This window comes from Taeniopygia guttata, chromosome 7 (assembly GCF_048771995.1).
Source record: "Taeniopygia guttata chromosome 7, bTaeGut7.mat, whole genome shotgun sequence".
NCBI lineage: Eukaryota > Metazoa > Chordata > Aves > Passeriformes > Estrildidae > Taeniopygia > Taeniopygia guttata.
In genome coordinates, this window is record NC_133032.1 from 26,991,836 (window position 1) to 27,009,563 (window position 17,728).

The 17,728-nt window shown below is 38.1% G+C and overlaps 1 protein-coding gene across 14 annotated transcripts in view; it reads right to left on the minus strand.

Annotated features, from left to right (window-relative positions):
- GULP1 (GULP PTB domain containing engulfment adaptor 1) overlaps positions 1-17,728 on the minus strand; it is a 143,783-nt gene that overhangs the window by 71,435 nt on the left and 54,620 nt on the right. For 12 of the 14 annotated variants that reach the window (XM_032749471.3, XM_030277873.4, XM_030277882.4 and 9 more), the window contains one exon: positions 3,961-4,049. The exons of the other annotated variants lie outside the window; for them this stretch is intronic. In XM_032749471.3, coding sequence (XP_032605362.1) covers positions 3,961-3,988 — 28 coding nt within the window. In that variant the 5' untranslated portion in view covers positions 3,989-4,049. The remainder of the gene's footprint in view (positions 1-3,960; positions 4,050-17,728) is intronic. 14 annotated transcript variants of the gene reach the window in all.

The following is a 17,728-nucleotide window of genomic DNA, read 5'->3' on the forward strand; positions in this document are numbered from 1 at the left end:
CAGACTTCCATTTGTACTACAGACTTTTTGCACCACAGCATTTCAAAGTGGGCATGCTACCATGTGTGACTTTAAAGGAAAAATTGAAAATGCAAAGTAAAGAGGACTCTTCAAAACCCCTTCCCCACAGCTGGATCACATACAAAAGCAAGCTTCCAATAACGTGACAGATACAAAAATGCTTTGACAAGCTTGGTCATAATAAGAAAACAAGGACATACATATTGTTCATCAATTTGTTTTTGTAGGAGAAGGAAAGAGATCCTTAAAGAAAAGATAATTGTCATTTCACTGTAATTTACTGCATTCATTGATCAATGAATGGAAAACAGGATGTTTGCTTTTGTACAGTTTGTGGAGTCACATAGTATTTCTGCAACTGAGAATTTTCTCCATAACACACGTATTTGTTAGTCCAAACAAACTCTACTGAAGTCAAGAGAGAGGCTATGGTGCTTTGAATGTTTTTGGGGTTTTCTCCATATGTAAATATGTAACTTCAAACGGCAAGTGCTGGTATCAGGTTTAAACCTGAAATGAACCCTTTTGTAAGTCTTATAGCCTACAGTTTGTTTCCCTGTTATACAAACTCATGGGTGACAGAAGAGACCAGACATCACAACCCGGACTGCTGAAAGATTGCATTTATTTATCTTTACCTCTAAGTACTTTCTGAAGCAAGCTAAATTTGCTTAAACTTCACATTTTCTTATATTTTTCATTGCCATTATTAGAATGAAAGATGAAAGTTTGATTTTTTTCAGTTTGAGATTTAAGCATATCAATTAAGCCTTCAATCCAAATGACCACCAGACAAGTAAAGATAATTCCAGCTGCAATACAAGCAAACTCAACAGTTCTGGTTTGTACTAAATCTTGGGGAGTCAGGCAATGGCTGTACCACTTTTTATAAGGCCAGAGCACTCAATACACCTTGTCAGCTGAAGTGGCTATTTCATGTTCAAACCATGACCCTCAAAAATCAACTTACACCGAGTACTGGCTGCAGATACGATACCTGCAGTAAAAAATTGTGCCTCAAAATGAAGTTCTAGTAATGCTAAAAGTGGAAATGTCTGCTCTCAAGAGCACTGCTCTGATTTATGAAAAGCTGCTGCTCCCATAACAGATTCTCTCCATAAACAGTCATGCCACACATCTTATCTATAGGAAGCTTTTGCCTGTAAAGGGTCAGAATTAATTTTAGAAAGAGCTCACTTTCTGTCTTAGCAACTCACATTTCGTGGCAATTCTTTTGTGAAAGGACAGGTTGCTATCCAGCCTCCAACAGAAGAAAAATGGGGGAAAAAAGTAAAGAAAGCTTGCTTTTAGTGCTTCTTCTCTTGCTTTGTCTACCAATGTCTGTAAATTAAATTATTTCCTGAACATTTAGAACAAACATTCTGTTGCTGTGATCAGGTGATGGAATGAGAACAGAAGTGATCAGCAAGAACAGCACAGTCACAGCCATTCTAGTGCCCAGTTTGCCCAGTTCAAAAGGATGGGAGCTGTGGCAAGACCAAATACCTTTTCTCTGTGCATCCCGACCATCACAATGAACATTAGGGAACGTTTATTCTGTAATTCTGCCTAGTTCAAATATAATCTCTGGCTATTATCCCAGTATCACCTACATCTGTTTAAATTCTCCTCACAAGCCTATGGATTTCAGGCTATTGTTTTTGTATCTTCAAGGTAACAGACCAATGCAAACTTGTAATTCACACAAACCCTGCCAGCAGAGCCAACTGTAAACTGGTTTGGCTTCAGCAAGAACTGCTTGGGGAGCCACAGTTACACTGTTAATGCCTCAAACTATCCACACTCTTGTAGACAGAAGAAATGCACAAATAACACATCAAGAAATGGAAATAAATGTATCTATCAGATCTGGGGGGGAAAATCAAATACTATCAGGGAAGTTCAACAATTGAAATTGTTTTGAAATGCAGTTATTGTGCGTGAACATTGATAGAACTAAGTTCTTCTGAACTTCAATTTGCATTAAAAAGATGTAATTTAAAATATGTAATTTTCACCTTTTCTTGATAATTGCTTAACTGAAACTTGTTTTTTTTTTCCCTAGGGTATGAGAATGGAAATGTCACAAGTGTTACTAGGAGTAAGATAAATGGATGAAAGCATTGCATTCCTCTGTTTCCTCAGGTTCTGAATCATTATCAGGAACCCACACTAATTGCATTTCATTGTGCCTGATAGCTTTTATATGATACATTTTCTGGTTGGGGTAAAAAAAAAAAACAAAAAAAAAACCCACACAAAATTAACTGAACAAAGCAAATGTCTTTGAATACAATGAAATTCCAAAAATTTAGATAAGCACTTAGTAAGAAATTAGTAAGAATTTTCTTAAGAAGAAATGAAAACAGAGAAAAGTTAATTGAGACCCCTCAAATGATCCCAGAAAACTGAGGATACAACTTCACACCTGATTGTAAAGGCAAGATGCAGAAACTGCCAAGGGCAATATGGAATAGTGACAGAGCATTTTAGCATTCTGGGTTCAAGTCCAAACTCTGAGAAAATATCCACTAAAACACAACTGATCTGTTTCTGAAACACGGCAGGCTGAGCTTCAAATATTATCAGAAGTCATTAGGAAAAAAAAAAAGAAAAATAATTACATGGTTACTAGACAAAACAATCTACAATCCCCAAGTTCCTTTCTCAGTTGTGATAAATCAATCCACAATTAAAGAATAATGAAATGGTTTCTCAAATGATATGGAAGAAGCCTGGCAACACTATCAAGAACGTGAAAGGTTCTATCTGTCAATAGCAATGTTACAATTACCTACAAAAGGAAATACGTTAGTGCTTAAGGAGAGCACCTGCTATGGGTTTAAGCTTATTTCCTCCTGCTGTCAGGGTATTAAAAGATCTTTCATCCTATTTTGCAGCCTTTGTAAGTGTAACTTCCTTTAATGATCACGTGCTGATATTCTGGACTGCTTCTCTTAGCCTTATTCACCTGGCTTTAACAAATGCACTGGACACACAAGGATGCAGTGATTCTGGCATTTCATGTTGGCCTAAATACACAGACTCCTTTTATTTCCAGCTTTGATATTGACACCAAAACAGAAATTCTTGCTATATCAGCAAAATATTTACACTCAGTCCAACTGAGGTTACACCTACTTATTCATGCAAGGGGTGTGTGCCACACTTAAGGACCTTCAGAAGAAAACATGGAAAATAAAGAAATGAGACCTCCTGAGTATTTTCTACCTTACAAACAAGCAGGGGAAATATCAACAAAGCTGTCAGTAAAAAAAACTTCACCACTAATGCTACTTCTAAAGACTTATGTTTAATCATAAGCAGTTCATGAAAAGAGACTAAGCAAGCCAGAGGAGCAACATATGTATCTCTGAATATATAGTGCTTTGATATTCTTTTAGAAAGCATGCCATTTTAGATTGCTACAAATCCAGACTAAAAATATCCTGCTGCATGAGATATTTCAAGTATATTAAACACAATTTGAAAAAAAATAGCTTCTCCAAGCATAAGAATCTGATGGATATATATAAATGAAGTCACTAAAGTCACTGACTCTTAGAAGTTCTAAAACCCTCCAGCACTTCATTTGGTGTGTGCAGGCAAAAAAAAAAAAAAAGAAAACAGAATGTTTATTTTATGTTTATGCATTCGTGTGTGTGTGTGTGTGTGTGTGTGTGTGTGTGTGTGTGTGCCTCTGTGTGTAAACACATCCTGCAATAAAAAAATATATGAAGTTCAACTTCAGCCTTGGAATGCAGAAAGCTCTGTAAGTATCAATCAAGAATGTTTTGCTCCATACAACTTCTAGAAGGCTGCTCGTTTTTATCTAGATAATTCAGTGCAATAATTAAGTTTTTCTTTGTATAATTCTTAATATTTCAGAGGTTTTAGAGGGCATTTATGTCTCCATGAAATATAAGCTAAATTACCTACCTTTCTTCCTGCTAAAAGCACGATTCATGTTGAAAAATCTACCCAGTCAATGATACTTCTGGGTTTGGTGTTTTCCTCCCCACTTTAACCTGCAGAACAACACACATAAGAAAACAGAAAATTCCATTATTATAGTTGGAGTTCTATTTATTTTCATATAAAAGACACTGCAAATGACCTTAAGAATTCTGAAATAATGCTGAGAAAGTGAGGATGTACTCTGCTGAGGAAGAAATTTCAGCATTGAGAAGATCTATGTTCAAAACACCCAGTGGTGCTTCATACAGAAAGACATTTTTAAGTTTCCTTTAAGCTGTTCTCCCAGAGATTTCAGAGGCACAGAGCAGGTGGCATTATACATATACATTAAGACAAATACCACACACAAATAGGTTGGAAAGAAAGCTTTAATGTGAATGCTGACTACAAGACTCCATAAAAACACTCAGTTCACATTTGCACTGCCCTGTTTTGTGTCATTTAGGCTGTCAGATTATTTCAAGCTAGGCTTTCATCTTCATATGGGCTTGACACTAGGGAAAAAAAATAAAAATCGCAATATATAGACTCTTCTTCACTCAGGGACTTAATACTGATAAAATTGCCTTCTATCAGTGCTGCTACATCCTTGCTCCATTTTCCTCAGATTGTACAGTAATGTCTGTATTTTATTCCCTTGAAAACATGGATCCACTCAAATTTTTATTTAATTTTTGATTCACAGTACTATTTTTGAATTTTATTATTTACCAATAAAAAAGGCAAAAAAATCCACTACATCCAAAGCTATTCAACACCATCCCATTTTGCACTACAGAGCTTTTACTTTTACAAATACATGTAAAGATATTTCCATTACTACTTTCCATTCTGTTCAGATCTTCCAAGCAAAAGTTTCACTAGTTTACTTTTTATCACAAAATGTTTCTCTTTCTCTGCTCTCCAAGCAGTCCAGTCAAAGGAAAAGAAAAAAAAAGGGGATGGTAAGAAAAGAAAATCAAAGCACTTTGCTATCAGATGATTTTTTTTAATCAACTAGAACAGTATTTTTGCTTTGAATAAAAACAAAACTTAGGCCAGTATTTTAAATGTCAGCATTAAGATGACAAATTCATTTAAGATACTTTATGCAGCTCATGAATGCTTCTTGTGGTGCTTACCCCTCTTCTTCAATTAAGTTCAATACCAATTAAAGCAATTATAAACAAATTTCCATGTAAATATTTTATTTTTTCAGATTGGAACAAATGGGAGATTACAGCTTGGGGAAAAAATAAAAAACAAACCAAAACAACAAAACCTCAGTTTTAGTTTTTGCTAATCACTGATGCAGCAGGACTTCCCCACACAGTCCTGTGAGAATGAAGGAGCAATCGCTGCTTACTTAAACTCACAGCACCCTGGACATAAACCGTTTGTTCCTTAAAGCACAGGTACCAGATCACTGTTTTACAGATTTTACTGAATATTTAAGGTATGGCATGACACAACAAGCACAGGCAGGAGTTACCCAGCAGTTCCCATGCCATGAGACTGCATTTGGTGCCCAGCAGTTCAAACAGCAGGGCTGGGCAGCCTCATCCACCCCCACTATCCCCTGCCCTCACTGTCATTAGCACCACACAAAACTGGGGGTACACAGGGGCAGTGAAACCAAAACACACCCATGAAGCCTCTCAAGTCCTAGGAATGGTTTCAGCAGCATCCCTGGAAAGGGCAGTAGCATTACTGGGGGAATTCCAGCACACATCAGGCCCCCAAAGGCTGAGGATGCACGAGTAGCTCTCCTGGCAGGGCAGGCACAGTGTGGGGCTTTCACCAGTGTGAGTGAGGAAAATCAACTCAGTTGGCATAGAGTAGTAAGGAAGAATATTAGAATTTCAGCTTTTTAAGCAACCACAAGTGTGCTTGGCTTAGAGGTTTAACACAGGAACCCTATTAGATATGCTTAGGATGTGCAAGCAGCAGCACAACTTTGCTCAGGATGGTCACCCTCGTGAATTACCACAGTCAGTTCTGAGTAAAAAAACTTCCTTTCCCCTCTAAGATACCTCTGGCAGTTGTCTTGCACAGCACTAGACCAAACACTTTAGTTCTCCTCCATGATGGGATGATAACATGTCCTTTTTTGGAATGTCTTTTTTTTTTGGTGTATTCCTGTCTCATCCAAGAGACTGCTAAGGAACATATTTGAGATGGTTACTGCATAGAGCATCTTCTAATTAGAAACTCTGTAGGCACATCACAGGGCAGCTGGCTGGCCACATTTCTAGAGCTCACCATTCAAGTATTTTGTTTAAAACACAGTGTAACTAAGTGTATGATTCTTCCTCATGAGCGAGGATACATTACCATTGAAGTAACCTCTGCTAATAAAAGCCAAAATTTATTGGATACTTAGCTAAAAATAGCCAGTATTTCCAAAACTATGTTCATAATTTCAATTCCAATAAAACATCAGTAGAACAAAACACAGATGTGGTTTAGCACCAAACAATATCAAAACAATCAGTGTACTTCCACTTGACACAGAAAATGTTATTAAATTGGGGAACAGAATTAGCTACATGTAACTTCATTTACAATTCCCTCAAACTCTGATATGAACAATATCATCATTCTCTCAGATGCCGAAAAAGCAGATGATTAAATGCTCCATAAAATTTTGCTATTAACAAAAGACCAAGCCAAACACCACCAGGGTCATTTCAATCTCCTCAGTGGGGCTTGGGGCACAAGGGGGGTTATCAGATTGTCATACTCAGCACTGGGGAGCTTTCAATCAGAAAAGCAAAGTTATGTTTAGACATATCCTGCAATATATCTTTGTCCACGATATTTCAATGACAAAGACTAAAACTCTTAAGAGCAAGGTAGACAGGTTTTTTGGCAGAAAACAATTGAGTTTCGGACAAATCTTAGCGCACCAAACCACTGGAACAGACCAGTCTGTTAAAATCCTGTAAAGAACTAAAAGGAAGGCAAGTCAGAGAATCCCATTCTGGTGCAGGGAGCCCTGTGGACAAGGGGAGAGTCCTGCCTATAAACCAGTTGACTTGCAAGGATAAAGCAGTTGTAACAATCACAGGCATTAGGGAATAGGAATGTGGACCAAGCCATTCCATTACTCATCACTCAGGAAGACACACCTATGTAAAGAATGTTTCTCCACCTTACTCCAAAGAGCTTTCTTCAGCTTTGTCCAGAAACCAAACCCTCCTGGGAAATAGAGAACCTGCACACGATTCCACAAAGCAGTTAACTGAAAAATTGTGAAGACTTCTGACAGGTACAAACTAGGGAAAATCTGGGTGATATCAGGTTATTTTCTTCAGGACAGAGATAAAAGAAACAAGAAGAAAAAAAAGAGAGAAAAGGCTTAGAAAAGAATTTTCCAACTAAAATATTCCAATGACAGACAAAAACCCTGAGCAGGAGACATGACACTCACAGTCTGAGCACTGACACAGCCATATGTCCTGGGCAGGTGAGGGTTTATGCTGTGATACCAAACTTTAGGCCCAGAGAAAGCAAACACCATTCCTTTTTTCTTCACTGTCATTAACCCCTCGGTTTTTACCAAGGGGAGGTCTGGTCATAGCAAGGAGGAAACTGCAGAAGGGCAAGGGGAAACAAGTGGCCTTGGTGTTGGCAGGTTTTTGTACTGGGGAGTGCAAGGGTGGCAAGATTTGAAGCTGAGATTACTGAGTAATTATGTTTTACCACTGACAGTCACGTTGGTGGCTGTCTCCTCTGCCTTATGCAGCAAAGGCAGTGAGCAATGGAGTGGAGTGGCAGAGTTCCAGCTGCCAGCACAAGGGCTGCAGCTCTCCCTGCCTGCCGAAACAACACAACAACTTCCACACAGGCGCCTTCACACACTGGCAGGATCCTTCAGAAGGCTGGGGTTTGATGTGTTTTCTAAATTTAGAGCTGTCTCAGACAAGCCAAGAGAACACACTGAGGAAGGGAAGAAAACAAGCCATTAATGTAACTCATCTCCTTTGTCTCTTATTTCCTCTTGGAAATATTCCTGAGGATTTATCTGAGGTTTCCTCCCCAGTCAGTCCCTTTGAATGGCATGGACTATAACAGTTACCTGGTCTGAGTCTTTGATTTTATGCCTCTTTTTCATTCCACAAATAATTACAACAAAACCTCCCTAAAAAGTCCAACTTGCACCCATCCACTCCCTATAATAAAAAATAGAATCCAATCTGTCCCTTCCCTTGCACACACATAGAGTTTCCCTACAAAGGCAAATTTAGCTTTAGAAGACATGAAGATTAAGACTCTTCCCCCTCTCAGATCCCAGCCTTTAAAGCACACTGGGTAACATTCCCTAAAGAATGAAGCACAAAATGTCTTCAAGTCTGTTTTGAAAGGGCTGCAGCATGCAGGAATGTGTGATTCATTGACTTGAAATGAAACTTAGGCTTATAAAGTTATTTCTGAAGGAAAGATGAGAAACTGGAATATAATAACAGCTTTGTAAGTATTTTTCTGATTTAGACCAAAACTCCATGAAAATACTGCCCTAATACAACATGGGGCATAACAGAGAAAATAATTATGATATTACAAGATTGCATTAAGTTATACACAAACCTAAGTAAACATCTTAACATCAGGAGACACTTTCCCTTCCTTTTGTATGATGGTTACTAAAACACTAACTTGCCACAACTCTTTTTCCTCTAAAACAGTAATGAACATATTTTGCTGCAGACCTAAACTTGCACTGTCATGCTAGGACAGCAGCAAAGCACTTTCACTCATTGCTATGAAAACAAATATGCCCTTTATGTTTATAAACAATAATAGAACAGCCTGTAGGGCTGTAAACTACAAGAGCATTAAAATAGGATTTAGCCCAAAAAAAAATTGCAGGAAAAATAGTTTAAAACCTGCATGGTTCTATAGGTTTCACCAAAATTGAAAATCTTTCTGTCAGCTGAAGTTCTTAGCCTACATTTGTGCTTTACAATTCACAGAAGCACAAATGGAGGATAAAGGAAAACATTCAGTCACCAGAAAACTTTACTTTCAAGGTTTTATTCATAACCACATTTTCAAACACTTTCATTAGCCATTAGCAGCCATACTTTTCTCCTGAAGGTGAATCTGCAGAAATAGAAAATTACTTCTTGCAGTTTTTCAACTTTGCAGAGGATGGGGAAGGGCAAACTGGAAAAGAGCTGGTCTTCTATCTAAAATTCCCCTCTTCCCACTGCCAAAGCAGGCACTGCTGTTGAGATGACAGAATTCCCAATGGGACAGAGCCCAAACAGCTCTGCTGGCCCTCGAGTCTGCAGCTAGGGCACCGTGTGAGTGAAGTGCCCAGAGGTGTCACTGGGGCTCACCGGGTGTGAGTGAAGAGAAGACAGAAATCATCTGGGCAAACACCAAAACAGCCGGAAGCCACAGCCCTAGAAAAGACCTCACCTTCCAACATACTGATTGTCCTTCTGTGAATGGAATGGCAGGAACATCCCAATCTGAAGGCTAAAGACCCTCCTGTGGTCTGACTGAGATCAGCCTGCTCTCCCCAAGCTCCTGAAACCACCAGGAAGTGACAAGGGGCGCACAAGCTCTATATTTTTCTTCCCCTCTCTTAAGCAGCACAAGTCTAGTACTCTTGTGGCAAGTGCTTTCCAACACACAGCAAGAAGTCTTTCATACTACAGGTAAAGCATTTCTCATACAGTAAATCTGCCAAAAAGTATTTGCAGAAACCAAGGACAAGGAGACAGTAGTGTTTTGCTATAAATATCAATGTCAAAGAGAGGCCAGGAAGCAGAAAATCTATATGAAACTCATGCATTTCATAGCAGTTTTCACAAAACTTTTCCAGGTGATTTTTTACTCTTCCATTTCCTAAAATAATCTGTCCCTTTCAATAGGAAAAAATGAAAATAATGATGAGTAAACAGGTGACAAGGGGCTATCACTCAGCAAAAACAATTACTTAGGCAAGGTTATCACTAACTTTTGTTTTACAGCAAGAAGAAATATCAACATCAATAAGTAAAACAAGAATAAACTTCAGTATTGAAAAAGAACTACAAAGAAAGAGTGTTTAAAATCGTTGCAGACACCAATAAATCCTCAGAGAAGTTGATAATGGAACGACCTTTAAAAACCCCAGACAGATAGAAAATGTACTTGTTCCACAAAAATAGTTCTCTAGATGTCTTTTAAAGCATTAGGAACAATGTAATTTTTAAAAATATTGCACTTCTCAGAATATCTACTTGTAAACAATTTTTTTTATTATGCTTAAGTATGCTCATACATATTTGTGAATTACGTGACTGATTGAACAAACTGAAGTTTATACTGTCCAAACAAAAAGAGTCATTGCAAACACAAGAGCATCCTCTTTTGCAGTAACCACTTCTATTATTTCTATTTTGTATTATTTGGTTCATTATGACAAAATAACCATAACAAGATATGAGAGAGGTGTTTTCTTATTCCTCCAGTCTACAAGCACCAGTGAAGGATTTCAGTCTTGTCAGCCTAATTCTTATTCAATTGCAGAAGAACTTATAAATGTCAGATGCTCAGAGCCAGTAGAAAGGCTTTATGTTTGCTCTCTCCCAAAGAGCTCAGACACATTCATCTGCTCCCAAAAGACACACAGATGGCAAACATCTTGCAGACAAGAGTATTCTGTATTTCACATCCCATTAGCCATTTGATGAGCTAGATGCAATCAGAACAAGAACTCTGCCTGTCCCACTACTTTCAGATGGACGATCGAGCACCTGGGGAGCTTTGTGAGTGTTCTGTTTTTAACAGCAACAGAGTTCATCACTGGGGTCTACCACAGACAGGTAAACACAGAACAGTTCTTTAAAAAAAAGCAGTTCTGGTGGAAGGGATTAGTGGATTCCTGAGCTTTCGACTCATAGGAGGAGTAATTTCTCAGAATTTCACACACAGTCCTTGCTTGAATGTATAAATACAGTAAAATAAAGGTATTTCCTGATACAGAGTATGGTTATTTCCATGCTGGCATCACTGTTTCTCCTCTAGAAGAGCTGATTATGGCAATCTGGAGAACCTATTTATTTGGTTACTGGCAGATGATTTTCAAACCCTCCCTTTTATTTTCTTTAAGGCCTCAAAACAGCAGCAATTTTTTGTTAACCTTCTGAATTTTTTCCAGTTGCATTTACTGCATTCATTGCATTTTCATAATCACATTGTAAAAAGTGCTGCTGACAGAAAAAGCAGAGACCAAAAGACTCATTAGGTATTCTGAAGGTAAATCTCCAAACAAAGCACATCAATTTCAGAAATAGGTTTAGATCCACTAAGAGTAAAAAACTCATCATATTTAGCAGATTTGTTATAGGGGCACAAGATTTTAATTAAAGACATCATTTTTCTCCTCTACCAAAATATACTTGGCCAATCCTGAAAAGTGCATCAGACATAACACTGTGCACATATGCTCAACAGGTCCCAGAAGACCACTTCATGTGCTTCCCTCAATGTGCATTAGCCTTAATTGAAGTTCAAAAGCTGATTACTGATGTTCCAAAGATTATTAAGATTAAATGAAAACCCCAGATGTCTGTTTAGACAAAACCAACCAAAAAAATTCTGGGTAGGTACCAGGGAACAACCTGCAAGAGAAGATGAGAAAAGAGGCGCCTTCATCTCCCCACACATGCTCCTCTATTTTCATTACTCCTGTACAGCACACATTAGATATTTTCCTTGCTACAGTCCTCTCAACAGGCTCATTCCAATTTATTATAAATGCAAAATGAAAAACGTAATCACCTTTTCCTCAAGAGATCTGAACTATGACATTCCAAATGGTTTCCTAAGTCTCTGAAATCAGTTTGGGTTTTTTCTCCTAATTGTGAAAGCTTTTGGGCTTTTGTTTTTATTGAGGCATGTTTTTTAAAGAAAAAGATCAAAACGAAATTAGCAGAGATCCTCCTCTTATGGAAATGAGGCATACAATACATTTTCATTATTTAAATCTAATTTATCTATAGGACTTAAAGTTCATAATTTAATACTTTAATTTGGAGTCCCTTGTCCTAGAGCTGTTCCTCAAAGGAGAGCCAGAATAAACCTAAGAACCTGAATAAACTCTAAGCATACAGACTGCTATGCAGGCTATATATGCTGGCTTTCTTGTCCTTTACAGTACAATTCCTACCAGCATTTAGCTACAAGGTTAAAGGTTATATGATGAAAAAAATCACTATCAGAAAAATTTCTAATAATTTAGTTTCCCATAATCAATTTATTAACATATTACATACTTCTGAAACAGTGACATTCACTTAACAAGAGTTTAAAAAGTGCCATTCACTTCACAAAGACTTAAAATCCGTGATACTGAACACAATCCCTTACTATTAAAATCAATAGACTTCTCATTAATATTAATGCATTCAGATTCCTTGCTTCAACTGGTTAGCCTCAAGGACAGTATTAAGTTTTATTTATACAGATCAGATGGGCTTTATTAAGTGATTTTAACAGTTTTCAAAACTGAGAAAAGTTGGCAATAGCCACTTTCTCACTTGTACTAAATGAATCTTAGAGGGAGTATCTTGAAAACAAGATTATATTGGGTTTTAGGCTTCATCACACTACGTTCCTTTAGCTTATCTGAATTCAGTCTGAAAAATCCTACCATTCTGGATATCACAGATATGGAAGTGACACAAAAGCATACGAAGCAAAGTCATATTTATGACAAATTAATCTCCTCACCTCTGTCTTTCAGATCTACCATATATTCAAATAGTTCATTATAGTGTCTATTCAGGAAAAAACATTCAGGTTTTGCACACTATTACAGTCATTATTAATCTTATTTCAAGATTTTGGCAAGTGATCCATCCTATTTTAATTTGGTGGAAAGTACTGAAATCCAGGCTAATACATAAGAGTTTCTTAGCTAGCAAAGGCTAGCTATATCTTCTCTTACAGTTGAGACTAAGGAGAGCATGTAAGTTTCTACAAAAATGAGAGACCATCAGGTTTAGACTGAAACACTGATGCCATCACACACAGGATAATGTGTATCATAACAATGATACTGGCTGCTGGAGTCTGGGACAGCTCCAGTCCCTGCTCCAATTAACATCCACGTAGCTGAGATGTCCTGCAAGTCATGTTCACAGTTTGTTCAGCTTCACATAGTTTAAAACCCTCAGTGAGGCAACTTCAATATTTGGTAATGAAAGACTTCCTTGTCCCACCCTTCACAAGCTTATTAAACCACTACACAGCAACTCTGTCCCCAGGCAGGCACCAGTCAGGGCTGAACCTCCAGCTCCAGAGGAAAGAAAGAAAGAGAGAATCATCCTATTGTGTTGGGAGGTAATTTAGGCACCTACAAACATCACATTCTGTGGCAGAGACCATAACTTAATGACTGGATGTAAAAGAATAGGGATGTGAAAAGTTGGTACTAACACCTGTCATGCTTTCAAAGAAAGAAATTTTTAAGTTACCCTCTTGAAACCTAGGGGGAGTGGGAGTACAAGACAGAAAAGGGAAATAAAGCCCAAAACACCACAAAACAATCAGAAAACACCAAACCTCAAAGTTTGGAAGTACAATGTTTAAAAAAATGGAAATGGACCCTTGCCGGAGTTTCAAACTGAATAGCTTAAATGCCTGTGCCAGGCATTTCATTTCCCTTTTTTTTGTCTACAGCTCTGAGATTCCAAGTCTGGTCTATGGCTCTGGCTACAGCGATTAGACTTGCAAATAATAAAGCAAAACTATGATAGTTTTGCAGCAGCTCAGTCCTCTAATAAACTTAAGCCTCACTACCAATGTTTCAGGACTCACTGTATGAATTCAGTGTATCAATGCCTTTTGAGTGAGATTCTCCAATCTGTTTGTGCAGGTGAAGACTGCAGGCTAGCTGAACTCCAACTCTGCTCATAGATCTTTAACATCTGTCCCTACCAGCTGGCACGAGGCACCTGAGCACCCAGAGCTGCCCAATTTCCTTGGGAAGCACAGCTCAAGGCTCACAGCTGCTCTCCTGCATGAACAGCACAGCCCCACCAGCACCACTGACAGACAGACCATTCTCCCACACAGTCAGCAACTCTCTGCTCAAGGGGCAAACCACAGAACACAAAGTGCACTCATGCAGTTCAGAAAATGCTTTTTTCAAAAGCCCAACCTAGGAATCAGCTGATGAAACAAAAGCAGCACCATCAACGTGAAACTTCAGCCTGGATCCCACACTTACACCAAACCACATGCTCATCTCTCCTACTCCTTCCCTAACAACATACTCCGGCATTGCTGATTTTATGAATCACAAGTAACTGTTCAGATTCCTTCACGTACCTCCAGGACAATCACATGCAATACTACTGGTAGTCTCCAAGGAAAATTCAATTACTTGATGTTTTGGATTCGTATACAAACACAATTTCACAGACACTGTGTCAATACTGATTTTCCAAAAGCCTCTAATGTTGTTATACAGTCAAAGAATGACAATTCAAGAGAGCAAGCTGTGCATTTCTACTGGTATTTACGTATTTCACAGTTCATTTCAAAATAGCTAGGACTACTGAAAAAACCTAAATTAACTAGCAAAAAAACTAAATGCGAAATTACCATCCTTAACAATCTTGCTTCTACTGCAGTTGAAATTTTTTTGGTAAAAAAAATGAGCACAAAGATAATAATTGGGAAATGCAGAAACATATGAGGATTTCTTAAACTGGGAAGAGTCATTACAGGCCAGAGTTATAAATATCCTGCTAAAACACATCAAAATTTTAGCTATAGTTTTCCACACTTGTCCATTCTATTTTAACAGAAAATGTATGCAAGAAAACTCAAGTAAAGCTCATTCTACTTTGGAAATTGCTTTACTACATAAGCACATCCATAGATGTACACTCTCCTCTGTCTCCTGCAGGTGGACAAAAAGGACTGCTACTGAATTCTTACATCTTGGACTCTGCTTTTAAAACAAAAGTAAAGGACGCAGCTGAAGAACAACAGCATCGAGATCACCTGAGAAAAACCTTCTTTCTTGAAGAAAGAAACCTCAGTGTAAATACCAATGTAAACTGCAACACTAATTTCTATATATAAAGAAAAAAACATGAAGAAATATTTGGGGTGGGGGGGGAGGAAAGAGATTAAAATAAAAGTGACTAATTAGCAGTTTCCTTGTAAACTGAAAGCAGAAAGCATTATTTAAGCCGGAGAAAATGACATGTGAAAATACATGCCTTGATAAACTGAAAAGAAACTGAAGAGGGAGCAATGCTGGAAGCTGGGAATATTGGAGCCATGAGGTTCTACATTGTATTTGTGGATGGAATTTCCCCATCTCTCTGCCAAACCTCCGCTCCTTTTACTTCACTTTGTTTATGACAGTGACATTCTATGCCTTCCTTGACAGAAACAGGTATTCCATCTTTCAAATGGTCTTAGCTGACCATCCAAGCTGAAATTAATCTGGTTGATATTGAGGGCAGCTCATATTCCCTGCTGTTGCTCTATGAACAGGGGATAGTTCACTCATCCTGGACAAATGATACTCTTATTTTTCATCTAAGAAATTTAAAACCAAGAGCTTTTCCTCCAAACACCTGAAATAAAAGGAAGAGCAATTCACCATCATACCTTTAAATCAGCTAAACTATCTGCTTTAGGAAACAAGTATACATTAACTATTCCAATTTCTTCACCTATTTGTGGCTGTGAAACTTTGGATTAATCGTGGTTTTATTGCTATTTTATGATATTAAGTCACTATCTTGCCGGCCACTGATTTTAATTATCAGCAAGATAAAGATCTTGCAGACTGGTCTGAATATGTGATACAAGTAGAGGCTTGCCCTGTTACAAAGCTTCCTGGCAAAAGGATGGCACCTTTGAAAGGCTAAGGCAAAAGGGAGGAAGCACGTGGAAAACCAAGTACAGGTTAGCTGGGTATCCTCTCTTAGGTTACTCTTCATGAGATACACTTCTGCTCTGAATTCTCACCCACAGATCACCTTCAACTCTATCTCACAGCTCACATTGAATAGAGGGGTTTGGGGGTCTTTTTTGTCCACAGCTGTATTCCAGCACTCTGTACAAGGTTTCCAGCACTGAATATTCATTCACATGAAAGCAAATCTCTGCTTTGCTCAGGGTCATGAACAACCTCACTTGCGACATTTACATCTATTGATCTGCCCGTTTTGTGAATACTCCTTACAACATGCTGATCAAAATCAGAAATTAATATTTCATTGCATTAGAAGATCTGCACTTTTCATCTCCAAGTCAAAACGACTTTGTTTTTAACTCATACAAAGAATTACTCTTTGATACTTATTTTTACTTCTCTGTATTGTGATAATTTCAAATTGGCACATATCCAAGACTCAAAAAGTCAGTGACAAAATCCTATAGAAATGTTTCCTTGGTGAGAAATGGAAAGCTGCTGGCAGACACTCCTACCTCCCCTTGTAGAAAAAGTTAATTTTGAGAATTATCTTTATTCAATAGACTTCTAGCCAGAGATCTGTGCATCTCCATTAGCAAGAGTTAATCAGCTGAATTTCTGCTGTTGAAAAGATACCTACCCAGCAGCATCCAAATCTGAGCACCAAGGATGATGGTGAGTGCAGTCCAAGGTGTATAAAAACAGTCTGGTGATATTGGCAAATAAAAAGTCAGTGTTATCATGTTATCAGTCAGGGGTATTTTTACAAGCAATGAGATCCACTTTCCAAAGCAAAGAAATAAAAATTATAGACTTGCCTTTATATATGTAACTAATTACCATTTTGACTCAAGGTTAAAATTCCGTGGTTTATCTTGCACTTGTCAGTAAGCCATTATCTGTGCAAGATGCTTTATCTGATTAACAGAAATTCTCTAAACTGCAGTAAATCATTTCAGTAAGGTGAATAGCAATTGACTTACTAGAAAATCACCTGGCTTAGCTATCAGTTCTCAAATATTCATAGAACTGTCATTATCACAGTATTTGACACCTTCTTTAAACACATAATAAAGGCTTGCCACCTTCATAGCTCACTTTCATTATATAAATAGGAGGACAGAGACACAGAAACTGATGTCCAGGAGAAGACATTTCTGCCACCATTTAGCACTCAAGGATGAAACACTGGAGAGACCATATTTACCAGCATGAATAAAAATGCAGAATATCAGCTGCTGGGAAGCCAACAGCTGGAAACACACTCTGTGTTTTGAGTGAACACCCACAAAGTAAAAAAATCAAGAAGTGTAGAAGAAAATTCAGAGGCATGTTTTCATTTTTAACTCCTCAGCAGAAGGGAGGAATAAATGGAGTTTTAAGACTGGCAGTTTGAGATGAACACTTGCTCAGGCTTCTCTTGGAACGTTGTGTGAATGACGAGTCCAATACACAGTGCCTTAGCGAGGGAAAATTGCAAAAGCATTGAGCCATGGCAGCTATTTAAAGGTGGCAGAGAACTCTTTAGAGATGCTGTAACAGAGCAGCCACCTCTGGGGCTGTCACCTCACCCCGAGCTGTGACACCGCTGCCAGAGCTGAGGGAGCACTCTGCCACAAAGGCTTTTTAAAGGGTCTTGCATATTAATGTCTAGTATGGCAGAGCAAGCACACGATAATGGACATGCCAGAGAGTTACTGTCAGAGCAGCAAGTCTGCAAAAAGCATTAAATTCACCCAGGAAAATAAAACCTGCTCAAAATGCAAGGGATGCAGGCAGAATGAGGAAGAGGACCTGTAACAGAATCCT